At 39.0% G+C, this 23,809-nt stretch overlaps 1 protein-coding gene across 2 annotated transcripts; it reads left to right on the top strand.

The window, feature by feature from the left end:
• Positions 1-401: 401 nt before the first annotated feature.
• On the top strand, positions 402-22,307 carry LOC110016367 (von Willebrand factor A domain-containing protein 7). 2 transcript variants are annotated; one of them, XM_023962765.2, is made up of 17 exons: positions 402-537; positions 2,302-2,495; positions 2,588-2,860; positions 6,617-6,710; positions 6,785-6,919; positions 7,225-7,411; positions 7,506-7,681; positions 7,844-7,956; positions 8,046-8,162; positions 9,733-9,945; positions 10,034-10,166; positions 10,299-10,445; positions 18,031-18,123; positions 18,214-18,428; positions 19,573-19,638; positions 19,730-20,023; positions 21,665-22,307. In XM_023962765.2, exons 2-17 carry the CDS (start codon positions 2,313-2,315, stop codon positions 22,091-22,093), a joined length of 2,868 nt encoding a protein of 955 aa, XP_023818533.2. In that variant the 5' UTR covers positions 402-537; positions 2,302-2,312; the 3' UTR covers positions 22,094-22,307. The 2 variants fall into 2 exon arrangements, with proteins under 2 accessions (XP_023818533.2, XP_078786867.1); XM_078930741.1 differs by lacking the exons at positions 18,214-18,428; positions 19,573-19,638 and having other exon boundaries at positions 19,797-20,023.
• The last annotated feature ends 1,502 nt before the right edge of the window (positions 22,308-23,809 follow it).

Raw genomic sequence — 23,809 nt, 5'->3', positions numbered from 1 at the left:
TTGTTCCTGCCCCGATGTGCGTATCACTGCCATGTTAGTCTCGTTCTTCTGGACAGTGTGACTCATCAGGATGTCAAAGGTGAGCTTGTAATCCGCTGGAAGTCGCTGTGGAACCATAACCCATTCAGAGAAAACAAACTACCTTTCTCTGGTCAAGAACCATGGCCTCAGACTGAAGCTCAAGACAACAATTTGTGAATATTTACTAAACTAAAACTGAGGGATCCCAGGTAAAAGGATAAGACCATTTACTGTTCATTGGAGGTCACATCTATTAGTGTAAAATGAAGAAGAAAAAGAACTCTTAAAGATCATCTAGCTAGTTTTTGTCAGATGGATACTTATCCATTGGGTTTTACACATTGACCAGGCAGATCTCTTTGTGGTCATGTTTTACTTTCAGTTCTCTGAGGGTGAGGTTATAGACTGTAACATTGAACTCTGCTGAGGGCCCCGCCCTAGAAAAAAATGAAGAATTATAAAATCAGGTGTCAGTCCAACAGAAGCCTTCCCACCAGGACAGCGGTGAAGCATCCGGTAGGCCCACAGACAATCTTCATTTATTTTATTGTTAACTTCACATCCTTTCTGTTATTGAACAGTCTATTTTCATAATAATTTATAAATCTACATGCATGCACATTAGGGATGTATCATTTTCAGATACCTTTTGGGGTATGCTGTTTGTAAGGTTGTTTTTTCTGTGATGCCTTAAACTTTTCTTACTTTCAAATTAATTCAATAAAAACTTATGTATATCAGACATAAACTCTCCACATATTTTCCCATGACATAAACAGGAATATTGTGAGCCATTTAAAAAAATTAAATTCTCCTAGCATTACAAAAAAGCTTTGACAAATTATGGTCCTTATTTTTTACAAAAACATAAGGCTTTTAGAGATAAACAAAAAGTTACCTTGATTCATTTTTCAGCAGGTATTTTACAAAACGACTGCTTTTGTACAGAACAATTACTCATTGGAAGTTGACCCCTGCGTTACATCAGAACCTGCATTAGAACGACAATCGACCTGGTCAGCTCAAGGTTATATGTATTTGCGATTGAAAGTTGCAATGTCAGAGGAAATTTGTCACAGTCTTCAATAATTCTTCCATGATTTTTGGCAGTTTGGAGGAAGAGAATTCCTCAATATCAAAAAATGTTACATTTATAGCTGGTTTATTTTCCTTAGAAGACTGACACACAGTTTAAAAGTCTGACTTGAGTTCTGCATTTCTGCAGGAGTACCTTTTGTCTCTTAATGTTAATTTTATATCCAAATTTTAACTCAGTTAACACAAAACGACATAAAAATACCCAGTCAGCGTATGCATCAGCCTAAACCACATTTACCTTCATTTCCATTTTTGATGTTTCAAATAACTTTCAATGCTTTTCTGTAATCTGTTTTTCGAACCAAAAAACAGAGTTATTTAATCATCCCTAACTTGTTTCAGTTTTAAACAAAAGTAAGAGGGATTTCCATTCAGCTACACAGGCTGTGTGAAAAGGTTTACAGGTCTTTCACATAATCTTTTATTGATCCTCCCATTATAAACATGGCAACAAAAAAGAAAAGAACATCATTCATGTTTTATGTGATCCCTTTATTTTGTAGCTTATTATTAACTTTCTGAGGTGAAGTCACGTACCACTTTACTGCCGATAAAAGTTGACTGTTTTATAGAGTTAAAAATTTGTGAAGGATTTACTATTATAGGTGAGGTGACACACATACTAAACAAATGAAACTCTTATATACCATTTCAACCAAGCATTCTTGAAAATCTGTCTTTGAAACCTGATGACTTGTTTCACCACAGAGCAACAAGACTCCTGCAAACACTGACATTAAGGAAATATGCTAATTTTGGGAAAAGGTTGATTTTCTTCAACCGTTCCCAGGCGTGCAGTAAGGAAAGAACTGTGATCTACTTTCTGAAAATAAAACCAAACAATCAGGTTGCACACGCAAACTGATCTGGAAAGAAGTTCTGAAGTTCCACCAAGTGTAAATCAAACTGTTTTGTGTATTATCCATTTGAGTCCAGTCATTGCCATCATGTGTTTGCATGACTGTAACAGGCTTTGGAGCTTCTATGAAGGTAGAAAATTGCCAAATAAGTATATGCAATTTACAGTTTTATCCTTTCAATGGGCCTCTCTTCACTAACTGAGTTGTACAAGAAAAGTGGATTAAAGAAAAACTTTTTAAAGCGGGGAAAAGAAAAAAATTGTTTGTTTTTCTTTACAAAATAATAATGTTTTCTTCTATTCTTTCTTTTTTCCCCCAACAGATTGTGCAGTCATGCTGTGGCTGGCATGGTTGTATCTCCTCTATCTACAGAGTGGAGCTCTTGGTTTTGGTGTAAACCCATTTCCTGGAGACTCTTTTAATCATCAAACAATCACCGAAAGAGCACTCCTGAATGTTACAGCTCAGGTCTGCCGAGCTCTGGCTCTGGCTGAAGGGAGGGACTTCACTTTTCCTGTAAGATTGTAAAACTGTGATGTCATCAAAAACCTTGTTTTTTTTGTCTTCAGCATGAACTATAACTAGACATATAAATATGTGTGTTCCAGGCCCAACCTTTCACTGCCAAGTCCATTGCTAAGGCATGTGACGCTCCAAAATCCTACAAATTCTTCCTTCCTAACATCTTATTCATCCAAAGCATGAATGCGGCCACAGATTTACGACGACTCCTTGATGCCCGTTACCACTGTGATGATGAGCTTTTCATAGAAGGACAGAGGCTCATCACAGATGGTTTGTTAGCAGTAAAGGCTGCAAACAAGAGGCAAAATTATTTGACAGCAAGGTTTAACCTGGGAGGGATACTCCACACCTTACAGGTATCTTTTCATAATGCTTTTTCGTGTGTATTTTCGAGTGTTAATTCAATGTTGATTTGACAAATCTCAAATAAAAAAAGGAGTGACTTTAAACTAAGTATTGTGGTAGTTTTATGTTGGTTGTTTAAAGCTAGAAGACCTAGTAAAAAAAATATAACTTAAAAAAAATGTTAAGTTCTCACCTGGTGATAAACACAACACACAAGTCCAACAAGTTAAACTTCTTAAAAAAGCAGCCTAAAATAATACATTTTTTAATTTGTTTTTGGAATTATGAGAAATTTGACAAAATCTGAAAATATGAAAATTATTGTTGTGATTTTTTTTCAAAGGAAAACACTGAAAGTTTTGTCAAATCCTGAAGTTAGTGGTAGTGTCTCCCAAATTGGAAGCTAAAATAGTAACTATATTACAGAATGAAAAAGTGAGATTACAAGAAAAAATAAGTAATATGTTGTTTGATTGATGATTAATTGATTTTTTTTTTTTTTTTTTTTTTTTTTTTTTTTTTTTTTAACTTGTCCTGTCCAACAGCTGGGCAGACAGATGAGAGCTGAGGGCCTCTTGTGTTGGACATATTTTACTTTAACAAGAGGGGTTATTAATCTTCAGACAAACCAAAGGTATGTCTGAATAAACCCCTTTTGTAATCGAGGCCAAACTTTATTAATTTCAATCATGTTTGAAAATCTTTGGTGTTGGACCGTTTTTTTGGCAATGCAAAGAGTTATGAAAATGAGCCTAATCCTCCTTCTACATCGATGGCACTCATGTCACCAAGCACACAAAGTGACGGTGAAGCTGTGATTGAAACCTTAAGCCAGACTGATAGATCGGCACATACCTGCTGCCAGAGAGCCTGGACAGGCGTGCAGAACCATAGTGCATGCATGTAATTGTTGGGTAGATTACCGTCACAGTGCTGACAAATGTCTGAGTTGCTGAGACCCATCTTGAACATCCTCTGTCCAGTGTAGTAAATTCTGTGAAGAGTTTTGAAATGGATTACCTGCAGATTTGGACTTTTTGTCAGTTTAAAGGTGTTTAGACAAAGTTCTGACCAAAAGCTTTCATCTGTGCTGATGCTCAAATCCGCATCCCATTTTGTTGTCGGAAGTGAAATATTATTATCTAAATTACATAAAAGTTTATATATTTTGGAGAGAGTTTTATTCATTGAGAAATTGATCAGAGTGGTAACTACATCTGGTAGCTTTAAATTGTTGTCTCTGTATTTAAACTTTTTAGTAATAATTGATTTAAGTTGCTGATATTCCAAGAAGTTATTTATTCCATGTTTGTCTTGAAATTCCTGGGTAGTTATGAATCTTCTATCAATAATTACGTGCTCTAGTTGTTTTATGCCCCCTGCTTGCCAAGCTGGGAAGTGGATAATTTTTTTGTTTATGAGGATGTCTGGGTTGTTCCAGATGGGTGTCATTTTGCACGGTTGAATTGATGATTTTGATATTTTGAGAAATTCCCACCAGGCTGTTAAAGTGGCATTTATATTAATACTTTTGAAACAATCCTGTTTTTTAACTGTTTGGCTAATAAATGGAAGATCTGATAGGTTGATCTTTCCACATAACGCCTGTTCCAAGTCTAACCATGAGTTGGTTTCTGGATTATTTTTTAACCATTTTAAGATGTATTGTAATCTATTTGCAAGAAAGTATTTGTGGAAGTTAGGTAATACTAATAGTCCACAGCTTTTTGCAGATTTTAAAGTTTTTAGACTAATTCTTGCAGGTTTATTGTTCCATGAAAAGCTTGATATGGATGAGTCTAATGTTTTGAACCATTTTAATAGCGGTTGTGTGGGAATCATTGAGAAGAGATAATTAACTTTGGGTAAGATTTTCATTTTTACCGTGGCTACCTTGCCCATAAGGGGCAGAGGCAGGTTGGTCCAGCGTGTTAGATCGTCCTGTATGTTTTTCAGTATTGGGGTGTAGTTTAGCTGCACCAGTTCTGATAATTTGGGGGAAAAATAAATACCTAGATACTTTATATTGCCTGATTTAACTGGTATTGTGAGTCCTTGCTCCACATTACTGTTTAGTGGTAATAAAACAGATTTATTCCAATTAATGGAATAGTCTGATATAGAAGAGAATTCACTAATGATTGTTGCCGTTTCATTTACAGAATGTATATTACTTAAAAACAGTAATATGTCATCTGCATAGAGACTAATTTTATGATGGCTGTGTTTGGTTTTAATTCCTTTAATACTCTCATTCTGTCTTATTGCTGCAGCTAGAGGCTCGATAAATATTGCAAAAAGAGAGGGGGAGAGTGGGCAACCCTGTCTAGTTCCTCTTCCAAGAAAAAACCTGTTGGAAGTCTGTTTATTAGTTCTAACTGATGCATTGGGGTTGTGATATAATATTTTGATCCAATTGATGAATGATTCTCCAAACCCAAACTTATGGAGGGCAGCAATGAGGAACTTCCAATTTACTCTATCAAAGGCTTTTTCAGCATCCAGTGATAGTATAGTCATTTCCTGGTTTTTGATGGTGGCAAAGTCTATTATGTTAACGAGTCTGCGGACATTGTCATCCGAGTGTCTGCCTTTGATGAATCCAGTTTGATCAAAGTGAATTATGTGAGGAGTGACTTTTTGTATTCTCTTTGCTAGTGCTTTGCAGATAATTTTTACATCTGCATTAATTAAAGAAATGGGGCGATAGCTTGAAGGACTCGTGGGGTCTTTGTCTGGTTTTAGAAGAAGGATAATGTTGGCGGAGTTCATGTTAGGTGGTAGAGATTGGCTTTCATTGATAAATTTTACCGTTTTATAAAACGTTGGTGCCAGTTGTTCCCAGAATTCCTTATAAAACTCTGCAGGAAAGCCGTTGGGTCCTGGTGCTTTGCTGTTAGGCATAAGTAACAGAGCTTCATGAAGCTCAGACAACGAGAGCGGAGAGTCTAAATTTGTGATTTGATCTTCGTTTAACTTGGGCAGGTTTACATTGTTGAGAAATGAGTTGATTCTTTGTTCTGATGGATTGATCTGTGGAGTGTATAAGTTTTGATAAAAGTCTTTAAACGCATTATTAATTTTTACCGGGTCATGGGTGACATTCCCTGTTTGGTCCATAATAGAAGTGATTGTTGATTTTACTTTATTAATTTTAAGCTGATTAGCTAGAAATTTGCCAGATTTATTTGAGTTTTCATATCTTTCCAGTCGAAGCCTTTGTATCTGGAATTGTGTTTGTTTATTGATGATGTCATTTAACTGCAGCTTTAAATTTTTCAGATCGCCCAGTATGTGTTCCTGTGCAGAAGCAGCCTCCAGGATTTTGATTTTATTTTCTAATTCTAATAAATCTGCTTTCTCTTTGCGTTTTTTATGCGTTGGATAAGAGATGATTTTCCCTCTCATGACTGCTTTTGCTGTTTCCCAAAAATACTTGGTGATATTTCAGAAGTATTGTTGAATTCTAAGAAGGTTGCCCACTCTTTTTTAAAGAATTCAATAAATTCCTGGTCTTTTAACAGAGATGTATTAAACCTCCAGGTTGAACCCGAGGGTGTGGGTACTTCCCTCGAAATAGTAACAGAAACTGGTGCATGGTCACTGATAATAATTGGATGAATGTTGGAACTTTTAATTTCTTTCAAAAGGGAGTTACTGACTAATAAATAATTAAATGATTAATTGATTTTAATAGTAACAGTCAGTTGCACGAAATGTAATCTTCACATTTTTGTCCACTTCCCCCTTTACCTCTACACCTGCAGGATTTCTACAGTCACAGCAACTGGGTTGAATTAGGAAACAAATTTCCAAACATAAATATGATCAGAAAGAACGCCAACATTGGAAATATTGCAGGTAAAACCACAAATTAGACCATCTTTACATTTATTAGTCAAAAAAGAGGCCTAGAATTTCATGTTTCTCTGCAGCCAAAACCATTGCAACCTGTCGTAGCTGTAATGGGGACGACTGCAGCAAGAACATTTTGGAGGATATAATAGCAGGAAATTTTTTGACATCTGGATACTTTGTTGTTTGGCCTTGGTCTGGGAACAAACCGAAAGGTAAAAAAAAAAAAAAATCTACTGAATCCAGCATTTTTATTCACACACTTATTCTGATTCACAAAAATGTGTTAAAGAATATTGTTTTTATTGTTTTTTTGGTTTATGTCCCTTGTGTTGAGGTGGTGAAAGTAGTTACATCAGTTCGCTTTAGCTTTACATTTCTTTTATTTTTTGTGTAAATATATAAGTTAAGTAACCATTTGTTCGCTTGCTGTGATATGTACAGTAGTTGTGCTTTTACTTGGGAAGCTGAGAATTCTACAGTTTTAATTTGATTTTGGTTTTGTTTCCATGGTTATCAGGAAAGTGCAGCCATGGGGGTTTCTTTGATGCAACAAGTTCAGTTGAGCCTAAAGGTGGGATCAACAAAGATTCTTACACCTCCAGCCATGGACATCTTCACAGGGAAGCAGCAGAGCTGGCAATATCTGCAACCAGTCAGCTTCTGGAGGACATTCGAGGAGCTACTGGGGACAGAGAATTCCTTCAGTATTAAAATCCTTTGGCATTCTTGAGTTATGTACTGCCCAGAGCAGAACTGAACTATTAAATCATTTCCAACCTCCATTTTTTAAACCCCTAGGTTGATGGGAATCTCAAAGGGATCAAGTAAGGCTCTGTGTTTTGTGGTGGACACAACTGGAAGTATGGGTGACGACATTGCAGCAGTACGGAATGTCACTTCAACTATAATTGATAGTAAGGTTGGAACAGAGGATGAGCCTTCACTCTACATTCTTGTACCTTTCAACGATCCAGGTGTGTTCCTAGAACTGCAATTCAAAATCCTCTGCAACATATCACATGTTCTGCATTATTTTTTTTAAATGAACCAACAACATAAGCCCCTTTTCAAAAAAGAAAATAAAATTAAGAAAAAACAAAAACTATAATGTGTCTTTTCTCTTGTATGGCTGACAGATTTCGGGCCTTTGATGAAGACTACAGACGCCGAGGTTTTCAAAGGTTATATCAATTCCTTAAGAGCATACGAAGGTGGAGATACTCCAGAAATGAGTCTTTCAGGACTTCAGGTTTTATGCTGTGTTAAATTCTACTTTAGTTTTTATTGTTTAACTTTTAATATTCTAGAAGTTACAACTTCTGTTTGACTTTTTTTCAGCTGGCTCTAACTGGCTCTCCTCCTAATTCTGAGATCTTCCTCTTCACTGATGCCCCTGCCAAAGATGAATATCTGAAGAACACCGTGATTGCACTGATAGAGCAGAGCAAGACAGTTGTGAGTACTTCCATACACCAAGATGCTGTTAAGAGATCTTTGATACAGTATTTTTGAAATGCAATCAATCCAATTTACCCTGGAAAATGAAACAAATACAATGCTATTATGTTTAATTAAACAAATATCAATAAAGACAGGAAGAATAGAGATGGCACTTCCATTTTTCTCTTCAAAATAAAAGTGACACATCCACACCTGTCAAACACAACAATTTGTTTGACCTAAAACTTCCGTATACTAACAACACTCACTCAGTATCCACTGTTAACTAATTTTGTTTTACTTGAGAAAAAGTTTGGAGACAAAAAGTTTTAAAAGAATATTAAAGATTATAAGGTCTATATTATTTTGTCAAACTAATTTAGAAACATTCAAAGGGATCAGTGTTTTGTTGTAAACTTAGATGTCAAGCATTGCTAGGGAGCTGAAGCATTGATTCATTTGAGGGCTTGATCCTGAACAAGATGGAATGTTGGTCAGAACACAGGAAAGGTTAAGGCTGGATCCCGTTTTGAGGTTATTCCAGCTTTATTTGGCAGCTGATTTTGAACATTGCTTTAGTATTAGGTCACTGACTTAATATCCAAGTATTAGCGTCAGGAACTGAAGAACGAACTGATTGGTTAACACTTTAACGCTTCTTCAAGGACAAACTCAGCCGAAATGAGAACCAGAACTAAATGCGCAGATCACAGCACAGTACAATGTCACATCCTATAATTCCCTGAAGACATGGTGGACTTTTGTAACAAGCATCATACCTCAATGCTGAGAATCACCTTAAAAGTAACATTTTTCTGAAAGGACTCTGGAAAAGAAACAGAAGTGACTTTGATTAAAGGACCACCCAATTATTGATAAGGTTTGTGGTTAGGTATCATGTGCTTTTTTTGAGATGAGATGAGAAATGAGAACCAGAACTAATCTGACTAATCAAAATGTGCAGATCACAGCCCAGCACAATGTCATATCCCATAAATCCCTGAAGACAGGGTGGACCTTTGTAACAAGCATCATACCTCAATGCTGAGAGTCACCGTAACCCTTGTACTATCCTAGGCACTTTAACGTTGGTTTTTGGGTCATCTAGACCCACTAGACAGTGTTCTGAACCTTTTTTCTTCAATGATTGGTCGTCTTTACTGGTGTCCATGGATTACATCAAATCTTTCCACCTTTATCCACCTTTGTCATGGTAGGGAGAACACATCAATGTAAGGGTGGGGTCATCTAAGATAGCACAAGGGTTAAAAGTAAAAATTTTCTGAAAGGACTCTGGAAAAGAAACAGAAGTGACTTGAATAAGTACCACGCAATTTTTGATAAGGTTTGTGGTTAGGTACCATGTGTTTTCGTTAATGTGACTTTAAAAGTTACATGTTTTGTCTATTTATATATTTAAAAGTCTGTCATTGTCAGCATCATATAAACGTATAAGTATCTTTAGATAAAAATCCTAGATGGTAATCTTTTAACAATTCAAACTCAGCATCTCTGGTTTTTAAGTTTTTAATTTTGTAAAAAGGTTTTATTGTGCAGCTTCATCATGTCCTTATCAATGATACAGGTGAACTTCATGATAACCAACATACTAGGGTTCCGCCGTCGCAGAGAAGCTAATGAAAACCAACAGCAACAGCAGAACCAGCGGATGGTGAGGTCAGACTCTCAGCTGTACAGAGATCTGGCTCAGGCTTCAGGAGGACAAGCTATTCAAGTTTCCAAAAATCAGCTGCTGCAGGCTACCAGCATAATCACAGAGTCCACAAGCTCTTCTCTGGTATTAATACATGCCCTCAATATTTGAAGCAGCTAATTCTATTGTGCAGGAAATTTTCGGTTATCCTTTTCTTTAATTTGTATCTCAGGTGACCCTTCTGCAAGCAAGCAGGAATTTGGGGAGAGCGGAAAATTACACTTTCCATGTGGATGAGACATTAACTAATCTGATCATTTACATCACTGGAAGTTCTGTTGACTACACGCTTGTCAATCCTTCAGGTGAATATGCTGATCAATTAAAATTACATACATTGATTTAATTACGCTCCAAAATATGGCATAAAAAACAACTAGGAGATACAAAAACAACAGAAAACCTTGCATTAACCATAATCTATTTTAATTGTTTAGGTGAGCTTCATAATAGCACCTTCACAGGGCAGTCAATCATCACAGCTGAGTTGGTGGGAAACTTACGGACTCTGCGGTTGCCGGCCCAAGTTGGATTGTGGGAATTGAGACTAACGTCAACAAATCCCTATACCCTGAGGGTTGTAGGTGAGACACCTAACAATGCTGAAATCAAACATCAATTTTCTGCTTAGAGAGGATTTTATTTGAGTGTCTGGTGAAACCAAATGCCAAAGAAGTCACTCAGAAGTTGGTATTTTTGATTGAAATATGTAATGAATATGTATAGCTTTAAATGTTTTTGTTAAAACAAAGAGGTTTGAGAGTTCTCACAGCCATACAGGTCATACTATTCATTCAGCTTTAAAAAAACACTTTTCTCTTTATATTTTTTTATGACAAAAATACAAAATCAGGTCTTCAGAGCCTTCACATGCTTGCAGGTTTTCTTTTTCTCTATAAGATCAGTACGGCTGAGCGTCATCAGCATGATAATGGAAGTGTTTACTGTTATGCATAATAATGCAAACCACTTTAATCAAAGCAAGCAAGCAGACAAAATAAAAAAAAACTGTAATCAACCACGAAGCCCTTTAGATATGGAGTCTCAAATTGTTCATCATTACAAAAAAAAGTATGACCTCGTGCAGTCCCACTATCAACCAATAAATCTCTCATAAATATATAAAACAAAAAATATATAAAACAGGCAGTGCTTTATTTTTCTTATATCACAGGTCTGTGGTTGAATAAGGTTATTTTCTTGAAACTGAATTGCTCTTATACTTTTGTAGCCCCATTGTGGTAGCAGGGAGTTAGGATTAAGGAAGTATTAAAATATGCTGATAATTATATCAGAGGGTTGGTTGTTACCTTTTGTAACAACTGTTTTTTCTTTTTCAGTTTTGTTGTGTTTTTGTCATTTTTGTTGTTATTATTTTTTCTGTGCTACTTCTCCTGTAAAGTTTATTAATATCAGAGTATTGGGGCCAGAATCATTTCACTCAAACATAGGATATACTGGGTCCTAATGCCCCACCGGCTCCTGGAGGAGCCTTATGGTTTGTTAGTTGGAATGTGAAGGGATTGAATTCTCCAATTAAAAGAAAGAAGGTCATCAGTCATTTAAAACAGCTAAACACAAAGATTGCATTCTTGCAGGAAACTCATCTGAAAGCAGCTGATCACTTGAAGATGCGATTTGGGTGGGTTGGGCAACTTTATCACTCATCATTCAACAGTAAAACCAGAGGTGTGGCTGTTCTTGTCCATAAATCAGTTCCATTTTCTGTTACTGAGGTAATATCAGACCCCAATGGCCGTTACATTATAGTTTCAGGCAGAATTTGTGGTAAGAGTCTCACATTAGTGAATGTCTACGGTCCAAACTTTGACAGTGAGGAATTTTTTAAGAAACTTTTCCTTTCCATTCCTAATTTAAACAACAGCCAGCTTGTAATGGGAGGTGATTTTAACTGTTGCCTTAACCCAGTGCTTCTCAATTATTTTTTGCCAGGCCCCCCCTAGGAAAAGAAAATGTTTCGCGCCCCCCCTGACCCCCCCCCCCCCCCCCATAACCCCCCCCCCACACACACACACACACACAGACACACTCGCGCGGTGACAATACATCAGGTCAGTATCTATAAAATTTGTATACCTAAAATTGTATCTTTTAACACTAACAAAAGAAAAAAGCAAAATAAATCCACTTTCAACAAATATTAACTTTATTTAGCCACAGAAACCCTGTTCTAGTCTAAAACAGAAAAGAAGCTGAAAGTACCTGAAATAAAAAAAATCTGTCATTCCTTATTTAAACTAGAAACATTTTGACCAACTGAACCATTTGATGCTGAAAAAAATAATTCAATCAATAAATAATATTAAATCTAAATTGATCTGAAACATTAACACAGCAGCACCAATATATTTAACGTTTTTAGTCTGAAGAAATAGGTAAAAACGTGCTGATTTTTTTTTTCTAAATGACGGATTGTTTATTTCTGATCTCATAAAAGTGCAGCTGTTTTCCTGCATTACCTGCTGTCTTTATGTCTGTCTGACACTAACTAAACCACAGGCAGACAAAGAAAACATGGATGGAAAATAAAGACACGTCATCAAAATGTCTACAATAGTTCATAAAGAATGACATTGTTAGCATGAGCTTAGGAATCTAAGGGCAGCGGTGATCTTGGGCAACAGGCAGCGGTAGCAGTGGTCCGCGTGCCCCGATTCCCCTGGCAGACAGGGCCCACACCACCCCTCCCCTTTCGTTCTCACTCGCGCAGCCGCGGACAGACAGAACAGACAATAGGAACCGAATAGTGGACCAGATTATTTTCCAAGCACTGAGCCGCTGTCACCGCTGCCCCCACGTTAAATTTGCGCACCGGACAAACCTGTGCCTAAAACCGCCACCACCGCGCGCCCCCCCTGGCATCGCTTCGTGCCCCCCCCCTGGGGGCGCGCCCCACTATTTGAGAAGCACTGCCTTAACCCAACACTGGATCGTTCCTCATCTAAGGCCTATTCTGTGTCCAAATCCTCTAAAGCCATACAACTGTTCATGTCACAATACGGTGTCACAGATGTCTGGCGTCATTTTAATCCAAATGTTAAGCATTTCTCCTTTTTCTCGCCGGTGCACAGTTCTTTCTCTAGAATAGATTTTTTCCTCATTGATAATAATTTGCTCTCTGCTGTCAATTACTGCGAATACACCCCCATAGTAATATCAGACCATTCACCTGTTACGCTTGATATTTCCCCCCCAGGCAACTCTTTGTCACGGTCTTCATGGCGCTTTAACCCACTGCTTCTCAAAGACACAGACTTTGTTCAGTTTATTAGTGAACGTATAGACCTTTATATATATTTTTATTTTTTATTTTTTTTTTTTTTTCTCTTTTTTTAACTTGTTCTGTCCAACAGCTGAGCAAACAGATTAGAGCTGAAGGCTTTTTGTGTTGGACAGGTTTTACTATCACAAAAAGAGGTTATATAGCTTCAAGAAACTAGAGTGTAGATTTGTATAAACCCCTTTTTGTCGTATTATTTTTTATTTATTTGTTACATTTAGTGTGTGTGGGGAGGGAGAGGGGAAGAATGTGAGGGGAGGGTGGAAGAGAGTAAAAGGAAGAAAGGTGAAAAGGTGGGGGATACAAGCACTGATTTGACTAAGTTATTAATTTAAGCTGTAACAATTATACCAGATCTGCTGGAAAGACGAATGTTACATCAAAGGTGAAAATCTGACACTAAGATGAGCGAAAAAAAAAAAACTGTCCATCAATACACTGTAGGTAAGGAGGAGGGATGAAGCAGACAGGGAGCAGTGTGGCAGTGTGCACGTGCACGTGGGGGTGGAGATACATGCATGCTGCCGACGTGAACCGTGTGTTCATAAAGGGAGCCAGATCCTACCCAGCCAGACCAGCCAGACCAGGAGAGGGGAGGAGAGCCCCCCAGGCCAGAAGCCCCCCCAGCATCCGGACCCAGGCAGCCCGGGAGGGGAGGAGGAGGGGACCGCCCACCCCACCAGCCAGGCACAGAGAGGGCCCCCCTACAGGGGCCCCCCCAATGTCCAGAGGCACAAGCGAACCCAGTGTCGGGCCCCCAGGCCACAAGACAGGAGCGCTTAGCCGTACCAGGCGGCAGCCATGGGGGCCACCGGGCGCCGGACACCGAGACAAAGGCCAGGGACGAAGCCAGGGCCCCCGGAACCCATGAGCCGGCCACCACCCGACCGGCGCCCCGTCCCCGCAAGCCAGCCCAGGCACGCGACCCTAGCAACCCAGGGATCGCCACGCACCCACAGCCACAGCCACCCCCCTAAAACCCTACGCAGACCTTTATATTTTTACTAACAATACACCAGATGCATCTACAATTTCAATTTGGGAAGCATGTAAAGCATTTCTGAGAGGGGAAATAATATCATACAGTGCCTATAAAAATAAGATAGCCTCACAAAAGAGCCGTGATCTTTATTCTGTCATATCGGAACTGCAAAATAAATGTGCAGAATCCCCCAGTGCTGATCTATCTAAGGAATGCAGAATTTGACTCTATAGCCACCGACGAGGCAGTCCAATTAATACTCAGGACCCGTTATAGCTATTATGAGTTCGGAGATAAGCCTAATAAAATACTCTCACACCAGATTAGACAGTCAACAGCAGCTCAAAATATTACCGAACTCTCTACCTCTGATGGACTCATACTTAATCCTCAAACTATCAATGACACATTTAGGGATTTTTATTCTGCTCTATACACTTCTGAATGTTTTCCTGATGAAAAACGTTATGAAGATTTCTTTTCACATCTTAATATTCCGACAGTTGAAGCAGATGTAGTTGCTCAATTGGATAAGCCTTTCACTGCTGAAGAACTAAAGAATGCTGTCATGTCTATGCAGAGTGGGAAAAGCCCCAGACCGGATGGGTTCCCATCTGAATTTTTTAAGGTTTTTATGGATAAATTATCCCCTCTAATGCTAAACATGTTACAGACTTCAGCTGATATTGGTGCTTTACCGGCAACTTTGCGACAGGCCACAATCTCGCTTATCCTAAAGAAGGATAAAGATCCCAGATGCTGCAGCAGTTATAGGCCTATATCTCTGCTGTGTGCGGATGTTAAAATTTTAGCAAAACTGCTAGCAAAACGCTTAGAGCCGATAATGCCCACATTAATCAGTCCTGACCAAACTGGCTTTATTAAAACCAGACATTCATATCACAACATTAGGCGGCTTATGAATATTTTATACTGCACCTCTTCAACTGTCACCCCTGAAATGGTCATCTCTATGGATGCTGAAAAGGCTTTTGATCGGGTTGAGTGGTCTTACTTGTTTTATACTCTAAGACGCTTTGGCTTTGGCTCTAAATTCCTGTCATAGATCAAATTACTGTACACATCGCCTATGGCACGTGTTCGCACTAATAACGACTACTCAGAATACTTCCCCTTGGGCCGTGGAACTAGACAGGGCTGTCCTCTTTCTCCTCTTTTATTTGCGCTAGCCATTGAACCACTTGCGGCGGCCATTAGAACTAGCTCTATGTGTGGTATCTTGAGGGGCGGTGTAGATCATAAAGTAGCCTTATATGCAGATGACCTTTTATTATTTATTTCAGATCCAACTGTCTCCATGCCACCGGTTTTAGCTCTGCTGAGGGAGTTTGGTCAGATCTCTGGCTACAAATTAAACCTAAATAAATGTGAACTTTTTCCCATCAATCCGGAGGCCATGGCCTACCCCCCTTCAGACTTACCTTTTAAAATCTCTCCATCTGTCATTAGGTATCTAGGCGTTCAAGTGACTAAGGAATTTTCTGATCTTTTCAAAACCAACTTTATCCCATTACTGGATCAAATTAATTGTGACTTACAGCGCTGGTCTATGCTGCCATTATCCCTTGCAGGCAGAATAAGCTGCATTAAAATGAATGTGCTGCCTAAATTTCTTTATTTTTTTCAATGCCTACCAGTATTTATCCCAAATCAATTCTTCAGGTCCCTTGACAACTCTATTGCCCAATTTCTATGGGGAAAAAAGCCTCCAAGGATGAGAAAAACCATATTACAGAAAAGCAAAGATAATGGTGGCCTCTCTTTACCAAACTTTTTATTTTATTATTGGGCTGCAAATATCCGAACAATATTATTTTGGTGTCATAGTCACATTGTTAAGCCAGTCTGGTCACTAATAGAGGAATCATCTTGTACTTTTGCCTCTGCTACTTTATTCTCTCTTCTGTGTCTGCCTGTTAAATTTTCTCTCACATCTTATACCGATAACATCATAGTTAAGCATTGTTTAAAGATATGGACTCAACTTAAACAGCACCTTGGAATTCAAAAAATCTCTCTCATGTCCTTACTCCATCTTAACCCTTTGTTTCCTCCATCATCTACAGATAAGACTTTTGCCCTGTGGAGAAGTCGTGGCTTAGTTTCAGTAAAAGACTTTTACATAGATGGAACTTTAGCTCCGTTTGAGTTACTAGCTAAAAACTTTAATCTGCCCAACACTCATTTCTTTAGGTATCTGCAGGCTCGTCATTTTATCTGTCGTCATTTCCCTGACCTTCCAGTACCCCAACAGCCACTATGATTGACACTCTCATGGGGATCAACCCCTCTCTGAAGGGTACAATATCAAAAATTTATAACCTTTTACTATCCACCCTTGCTTCGTCATCTGACCATCTACGTGCGACTTGGTCAGAAGAGCTTCATGTAGACATAAATGATGATCAGTGGAGATCTGTGCTAGGGCGAATTTACTCCTCATCAATATGCGCCCGGCACTTTATCATTCAATGTAAGGTGGTTCATAGAGCTCATTGGTCTAGAAGCAGACTTGCCAGAGTTTTTCCTGGCACTGATCCTAACTGTGTAAAATGTAATCTAGGCCCTGCAAATCTTACTCATATGTTTTTGACATGCCCGTCGCTTTCTGACTTCTGGGACTCTGTATTTGATTCTTTATCCTCTGTCTGTAACGTCAAAGTACACCGTTCCCCAATGACAGCCCTTTTTGGTATACTTCCGGACAATCACTCTCTCCCTCCTTGGTTAGAGGACCTTATTGCCTTTCTGACATTACTTGCCCGTCGGACTATCTTGATGCACTGGAAAGACCTTCGCCCACCCACTCACTCAAAGTGGATAAAAGACTCTCTTTCTTTTATTAAGCTGGAAAAAATCAGACATTGTTTAAATGGTACTACATGTAGATTCTCTGAAATTTGGTCACCTTTCTTGGAGCATGTGATGTCCTTGACCTTGGAAACGACCCAGTGAACTTTTGGGTACATTAATAGTTGTGAGTTGTGCAGTGTCTCTGCTGTTTCCAGATTGGTAGCACAGCATATTGTTTTATTGTTTGTAAGATTTTGTTTATTCATTTGTGTGCTTTTTTTTTTTTTTTTTTTCTTTGTAATTGTGGTTTTGAATTGTTTGTTTGTTTGTTTGTGTTTTCTTATTTTGAAAAATTTATAAATAAATCACACATAAAAAAAATATATATATATAAAATGATCATGAAATTGGAAGAACCTTCACACAAATTTTAAATGAGCCATTATATTATTAAGTACTATTGATTTTGCTTTAAGAACCTATTAATTATTTTAAAACAGCATTTTGATCATGTTGAATATTATTAAAATGCTATGGCTTATTTTTTTAAACTCAGATTTCAGAATCAATCTTTTCCAAAGTAGCTTTGTTTTTATTTCACATTGCTGTTTTTAAGAAATTCTTATTTATTTCATGATGAAAGGAGACTCTTTTGTGATTGGCTACTCCTTTACTCAGACATAAGCAGCAGCACCCTAACTACATCGAACGATCAAAGTTGCTTCAGTGAACCTGATGGTGCAATGCACACCCCTCATCACTAGGTGGTAGTATGCATCTCAACACATCCACAGTGTTGAGGCGCGAAATGTAATATATGTACTTAAGATATTGGCTCATTTTTATTTTTTTTTAATCTATATGCAGATTTTTCCCAAATTCATGATGATTTTATATATTTATGAGATATTTTATTGTTGACTGTGTGATTGCACAAGGTCATATTTTTTTTTTTAATTATGAACAATTTGGGACTCCATATTTAGGTGACTAACCCCTGTTTTCTTATTCTGAAGCTGTAAATTACATTTTTCCCTGCTTTGCTTTCTTCTTTTACTTGTGTTATTTACAGGTCAGAGTCCTATTGATTTCATTTTTAGATTCATTAAGCAATCTGAGGGCCCCTTAGAAGGATTTGACCTCGTGGAAAATCGTCCCACCACAGGTAAAATAAATCTCTTTTTTTTTTTTACTTTGTTTTAGCCAGTTTCTGAGCTTTGGCATTTATTTTGACCTGATTTTCTTTCCTTTAAAGGCAGTAACACTAGTTTGCAGGTTGTTCTACTTGAGGCTGACATCTCCACTGTGACAGAAGTCACTTTGGTTGAATCCTCAGGGTCAGGGAAGGTTAATGGTCTTGTGGAGGCTCAGGGGGGAGGACAATACTTAGTCCATTTTGACAAGATACCATCAGTTGAGTTTGTGGTATTAGTGAGGGGGCAGAGCACCAACAGTACAGCCTCTAGAGCAGGGGTCGGGAACCTATGGCTCGCGAGCCATATATGGCTCTTTTGATTGTCACATGTGGCTCGCAGACAAATCTTTAATTATACTTTTTTTTATCATTAGACCAGTCCTTCTCGGGCGCAATGCGGTGCCAGAGGCGCGCAGTAGTAGCGGTGCTTAGAGAGAAAAATCTGCGCCAGCGCTATAAGTTTACAATTATCTATTATTTCACAGAGTTTGTACCAACTGGAAACCTGTGAATTGCCGTGCCTAAAAGTGCGCGCTCCCGTCTCTGAGAAAGAGCGCGCAGTTGCGGGGACGGGATGTGTGAGGAAGAAAGCAGGGGGGGTGGGGCTGAGGTGTTGTGGGGACAGGCAGCAGGTGAATCGCGCAGGGATTATAAAAACGTAAAACCCGCTGCCCGTCACTCACTGCGGCGTGTGAGTGTGTGTTTGGCTCCCCGTCTGCATGTGAGCAGTCTTTGTCACATCTACAGAACATTCAGACCTACGATCACGTTAAAGTCTCAACGTCTGCATGAAGCAGAAACTCACCACGTATCAACCAGACTAGACCATCAGCAAAACTACCACGAGAAATACTCATCATTTATTAGCAACAGAATAACAATGTTATTAAAAAGAATCCACAGACTTATTGTACTTTAAAAATGTTGAAATTAAATCAAATGCACACATTCACTTGTATATTTAGTTTTAAACATATTGTCGCGGACTGAGTTGGATGGCTGTTGGGCCGCGTTAAAAGTTCTGGAGTTCATTGACCGCATCAAACAGAGATCTGATTGGCTCTCAGTTCTGTCGCTCAGCCTGTTGTTAGGTAATTTGGACCAATGGGGTTCAGCTATGGGCCGAATAAGGGAAATGGGAGGGCTGCAGCGGGAGCAGGTGAATATAAAGTTGGTAGAAGCGCTCTCTCTCGTCTCGTGTCGACAGGAGAGATTCAGGAGTTGCTGAATTAATTTTACGGCGTTTGTTGTGGTATACAGTAACCAGAATAAAGAACCTTAAAAGAGGTTAAGTCTCCGTGCCTCAGTGTGGGAAAGGGACGCTACATTATTGTATGGCTCTTTCGAAATTACATTTAAAAATATGTGGCGTTTATGGCTCTCTTGGCCAAAAAGGTTCCCGACCCCTGCTCTAGAGCATCCTCAATGACATTCCAGAGGCAGTCTTCAACCAGCCTCAGAGCTTCTTCTGTATCTGTTACTTTGGTAAGAAAAAAACGCTATCAAAACCATTTAACTCGAAGGAAAATTGTTTATTTGTCTTTTTAAAATGTTTTTTTTATTTGTTTGTTTTCAGTCTGATACAGGAAGTGTCTTAGAGCCTGGAACTCCACTCCTCATTCCCTTTTCTGTGACGACCACAGGCGAAGGAGGAAACTTTGTCATCAAAGCTACCAATGACCAAGGTTTTGATTTAACCTACCCATCCAGTTTAACTCTGGAAAATGGAGGTAGTGCCAATGGAACAGCAAGTATCACAGCACCTCTGGCCTCCCAGGCTGGTACTGGTGTCACACTGACCATAGAAGCTGAAGCTCCAGGAGGTGCAGACGCCAACTATGATGTGCTGCGTCTCACTGTTCTTCCAAAGGTCCATTTGAGATAGAAAACTGCATTGCTATACATTATATAGACGCTGCTTTAAAAGATAAAGGGATTACTCATCCTATACCTGAACGAATGAAATATTCTTTTGAAATGCTTTATTCTATATGTAGTTGCATGTACTGACAACACAACCACACAAAAATGATTAATGGAACTGTTTTAGCTTATGAAGATGTAGAATCATACTCAAAATTAAAGTGGAAAAACACATTACAAGCTGACTAACTGGGATGTAATGGCTCGAAACAAGTCAAAATGAGGCTAAGTAGTGTGTTTGGCCTCTACACGCCCGCATAACTTCCATGTAACACCTGGTTTTGTTTCTAAAGAGGTGGTGGATGGTCTTCTGGGGATCTCCACTTAGACCAAAGCTTCCCCCAACTCCTGGACAGACTGAGGTGCAATATGGTGTTGGTGGACAGACCGAGACATGATGACCCAGATGTGCTAATTGGATTTAGGTCTGGTGAACGGACGGGCCATTCCATTATATCACATTTATATTTATATTATAAACTGCTGACACACTCTGGCCACATGAGGTTTAGCATTGTCTTGCATTAGGAGGAAACCAGGGCCAATCGTACCAGTATACGGTTTTACAAGAGGTCTGATAATCTCATCTCGGTATCTAATGGCCGTCAGATTACCTTTGGAAAGCATATGAAGAGCTGTTCGGCCTTCCAAAGAAATGCCACTCTAAACCATCACTGACCCACTGCCAAACCGGTCATGTTGGACGATGTTGCAGGCAGGAGAATGTTCTCCAGACTCTGTCACGTTTGTCTCTCGTGTTCTGGATGAACTTGCTTTCATTTGTGAAGAACACAAGGCACCAGTGGCAAATTTATCAATCTTAGTGTTCTCTAGCAAATGCCAAACGTCTTGCACAACGTTGGGCTGTAAGCACAATTCCCACCTGTAGATGTCGGGCCCTCGTACCACCCTTATGGAGTCTATTTCAAACAGTTTGAAAAAAACACGTGTATATTTGTGGCCTACTGGAGGTCATTTTGCAGGGCTCAGGCAGTGCTCTTCCTGTGTCTTCTTGCACAAAGAAGGAGGTAGTGGTCTTGATGCAGGGTTGTTGCCCTCCTATGGCCTCCTTATTTCCTGATGTACTGGCCTGTCTCTTGATAGCTCCTCCATGCTCTGGACTCTACGCTAACAGACACAGCAAAGCTTCTTGCTACAGCTTGCATTGATGTGCCGTCTTGGATGAATTGCTCTACCTGGGCCACTTGTGTGGGTTGTAGACGTTGTCTCATGGTAATACAGGAGTGACATCACTGTCAGCATTCAAAAGTCACCAAAACATAAGCCAGAAAACATAGACAGAGAAGTTGTCTGTGGTCACCACTTGCAGAACCACTCCTTTATTGGAGGTATATTGCTTGTATAGATAGGTATATTGCCTTTCATTTCCACTTACTCTCTATTCAAAAAGTACAAAAACATGTGAAACTGATTGTCACTCAGTATTGTTTTCCATTTAGACAATTTGATTGTTACTTAAGGTAACATTAAGTCGTTCAGGGTGTTCCCTTTATTTTTTAAAACAGTTTTTACTTTTTTTATTTATTTTTTAATTTGTGGTAATCTTTCCATTTTCTTCCACCTTCAGGTGACAGATTTTTCTCCTCCAGTTTGCCAGTTGCTTAGTCTCCAGTCCAACTGCAGTGACAGCTGCAACCAGTCTACATGGGAGCTCTCTGTCCAAGTGACCGATGGAGAAAATGGAACTGGGATCGATAGCATCAGTCTCAGAGAAGGCGACGGCATCTTAAACTTTAATATGACAACAGCCAACGTGACGCTGGTATCCTACAACGCATCCTGCTGCTCGCCTAACGTGCAGCTGGTGGTTGTAGATCGAGTGGGTAATGTGGAAGTCTGCAGTTACTCTGTTGCCCCAAATGTAAGCACAACATTCAGTCCAACAATCAAGCCAAGTTCATCAACAACAGCTTCATCATCTATAGCTGTCCAGCCCTCTCTTCTTTGCCTCAGCATCATGATTTTGGGGCTTATGTTCGGCTGTAAGATGCATTGAGATTAATTTCTATATTTTCAGAAGCTTTTGATGTTGTAGCAGATCACCCACAGGACATTAGGAATCAGTTAGCCCTCAGATTAAGGTGGTATGATTTTCATCAAACTGCAGCTAAGGAATTTGGCATATAGTCACTGCAAATTTGTATTCAACTGAGAATGAAATAATTAGTAAGGCTTAAAACCACTATAATAAAATATTTTTAACCAATGATCATCTGCATCTGGCATATGGTTTATGGTATTTCTGAAAATAAACTTTGAATGTGTTGCCACTTTTTCTCTCTTTAGGTTTTGCAGTAGGGGGACATCAAGTTTGTGTAAAAAATATAAATGAAATGAGAAAGAAAAAGGGGCGGCTTTAAAGGTATCAAATTACATTCTGCTATATAAAGTGATACAAATCCTCGAACACCCCCGCCCCTAAATAAATAAAACAGTTTTAATATGTAGATTTTTTTTTCATGAACCCAAAAATGGCCCCACCAGAGCAGCTTGAAAATGGAAACACATCAACCACTCTACAAACTCTATATTACTGATTACTTTGAGCCATAAATTAGGAACAGAAAATTGTGCAGATTATTTAGATATAAAAATGACATCCAAGGAATCTGGATTTGATGGGTTTAGTTCCTGTGGAGCACAAGTTGCAGCATAGATGATGTCACAATTTAAAAAAATATGCACAGTTGTTTGTAATCAGGTTTAACCCTTGTGCCATCCTAGGCACGTTAACATTAGGAGTTGGGTCATCTAGACCAGTGTTTTTCAACCAGTGTGCCGCGGCACACTAGTGTGCCGTGGGAGATGGTCAAGTGTGCCGTGGAAAATTGCCCTCATTAACTGATCTAAAAACATTAACCATCTCCAGGAAATCAGCTCTTTGTTCATCCAAACAGGTCCTGATAAAACACTGAGTAGTTAGGAATATAAACGATCATAAAATACTTTTTTCGTTGTGTTTATTTGATTCTATTAAAGACATTTTGATAAGAATGACGGTAACGCGAAATAGCTGCAGCTATAACTGTGTAAGGAAAAGTCCCGCAGCTTTTACTGTCTCCACGACTCCACCAATCATTCTTGAAGGCTTAATCACATGTCATCAGTCTGACCAATCAGAAGTGGTCAAAGTCTCCACTTCCTTGTTCCAATTTAGCTCATAACTCAGTCAGTTCCGACAAAAACACCAGCTAAAGCTCGTCTTTAGCGGTGTAGCTTTCCACAGAATCCGGTGTCAGACCGTGGAACAAGTGAACAAAACCATGAAGCTCAGAGACGCGAGTCTTTCTGCCGTTTTCTCGCAGTTTTCACACTACATCTCCCATGATGCATTGGCTTAAAGGGACAGCGTCTTGAAAACACAACGAACATACAGTTTGTATGTAACTTAACTTTTATTACATCTTTTAGAAAAACATCTGCAACTTCCTGCTTTTTCTGCCACAATTATCACAAAAATGCACGTCAGATTGCCGGGGGGGGGGGGGGGGGGGGGCTGTAGATCAAAACAGACTATGAGTTTCTGCTTTTTTTTTTTTTTTTTTTGGGATGCTGGTGTGCCGCGGGATTTTTGTCAAGGTTAAAGTGTGCCGTGGCTCAAAAAAGGTTGTAAAACACTGATCTAGACCCACTAGACAGTGCGCTAAACGTTTTTTCTTCAATGATTTGTGAACCTCACTGGTGTCCATGGATTACATGAAATCTTTCCACC

The sequence above is a fragment of the Oryzias latipes genome, chromosome 14, assembly GCF_053564925.1.
Source record: "Oryzias latipes strain Hd-rR chromosome 14, Olatipes_Hd-rR_3.1".
In the NCBI taxonomy this organism is placed as follows: domain Eukaryota; kingdom Metazoa; phylum Chordata; class Actinopteri; order Beloniformes; family Adrianichthyidae; genus Oryzias; species Oryzias latipes.
This window is presented reverse-complemented; position numbering and strand designations above follow the sequence as displayed.

Bases quoted from the DNA above. Each gene is read 5' to 3' on its own strand.
- LOC110016367 (XM_023962765.2), top strand. From the start codon at position 2,313: ATGCTGTGGCTGGCATGGTTGTATCTCCTCTATCTACAGAGTGGAGCT. The intron at 7,412-7,505 runs GTATTAAAATCC...TTAAACCCCTAG, and splicing joins GGGGACAGAGAATTCCTTCA to GTTGATGGGAATCTCAAAGG. The intron at 10,446-18,030 runs GTGAGACACCTA...TGTTATTTACAG, and splicing joins CTATACCCTGAGGGTTGTAG to GTCAGAGTCCTATTGATTTC.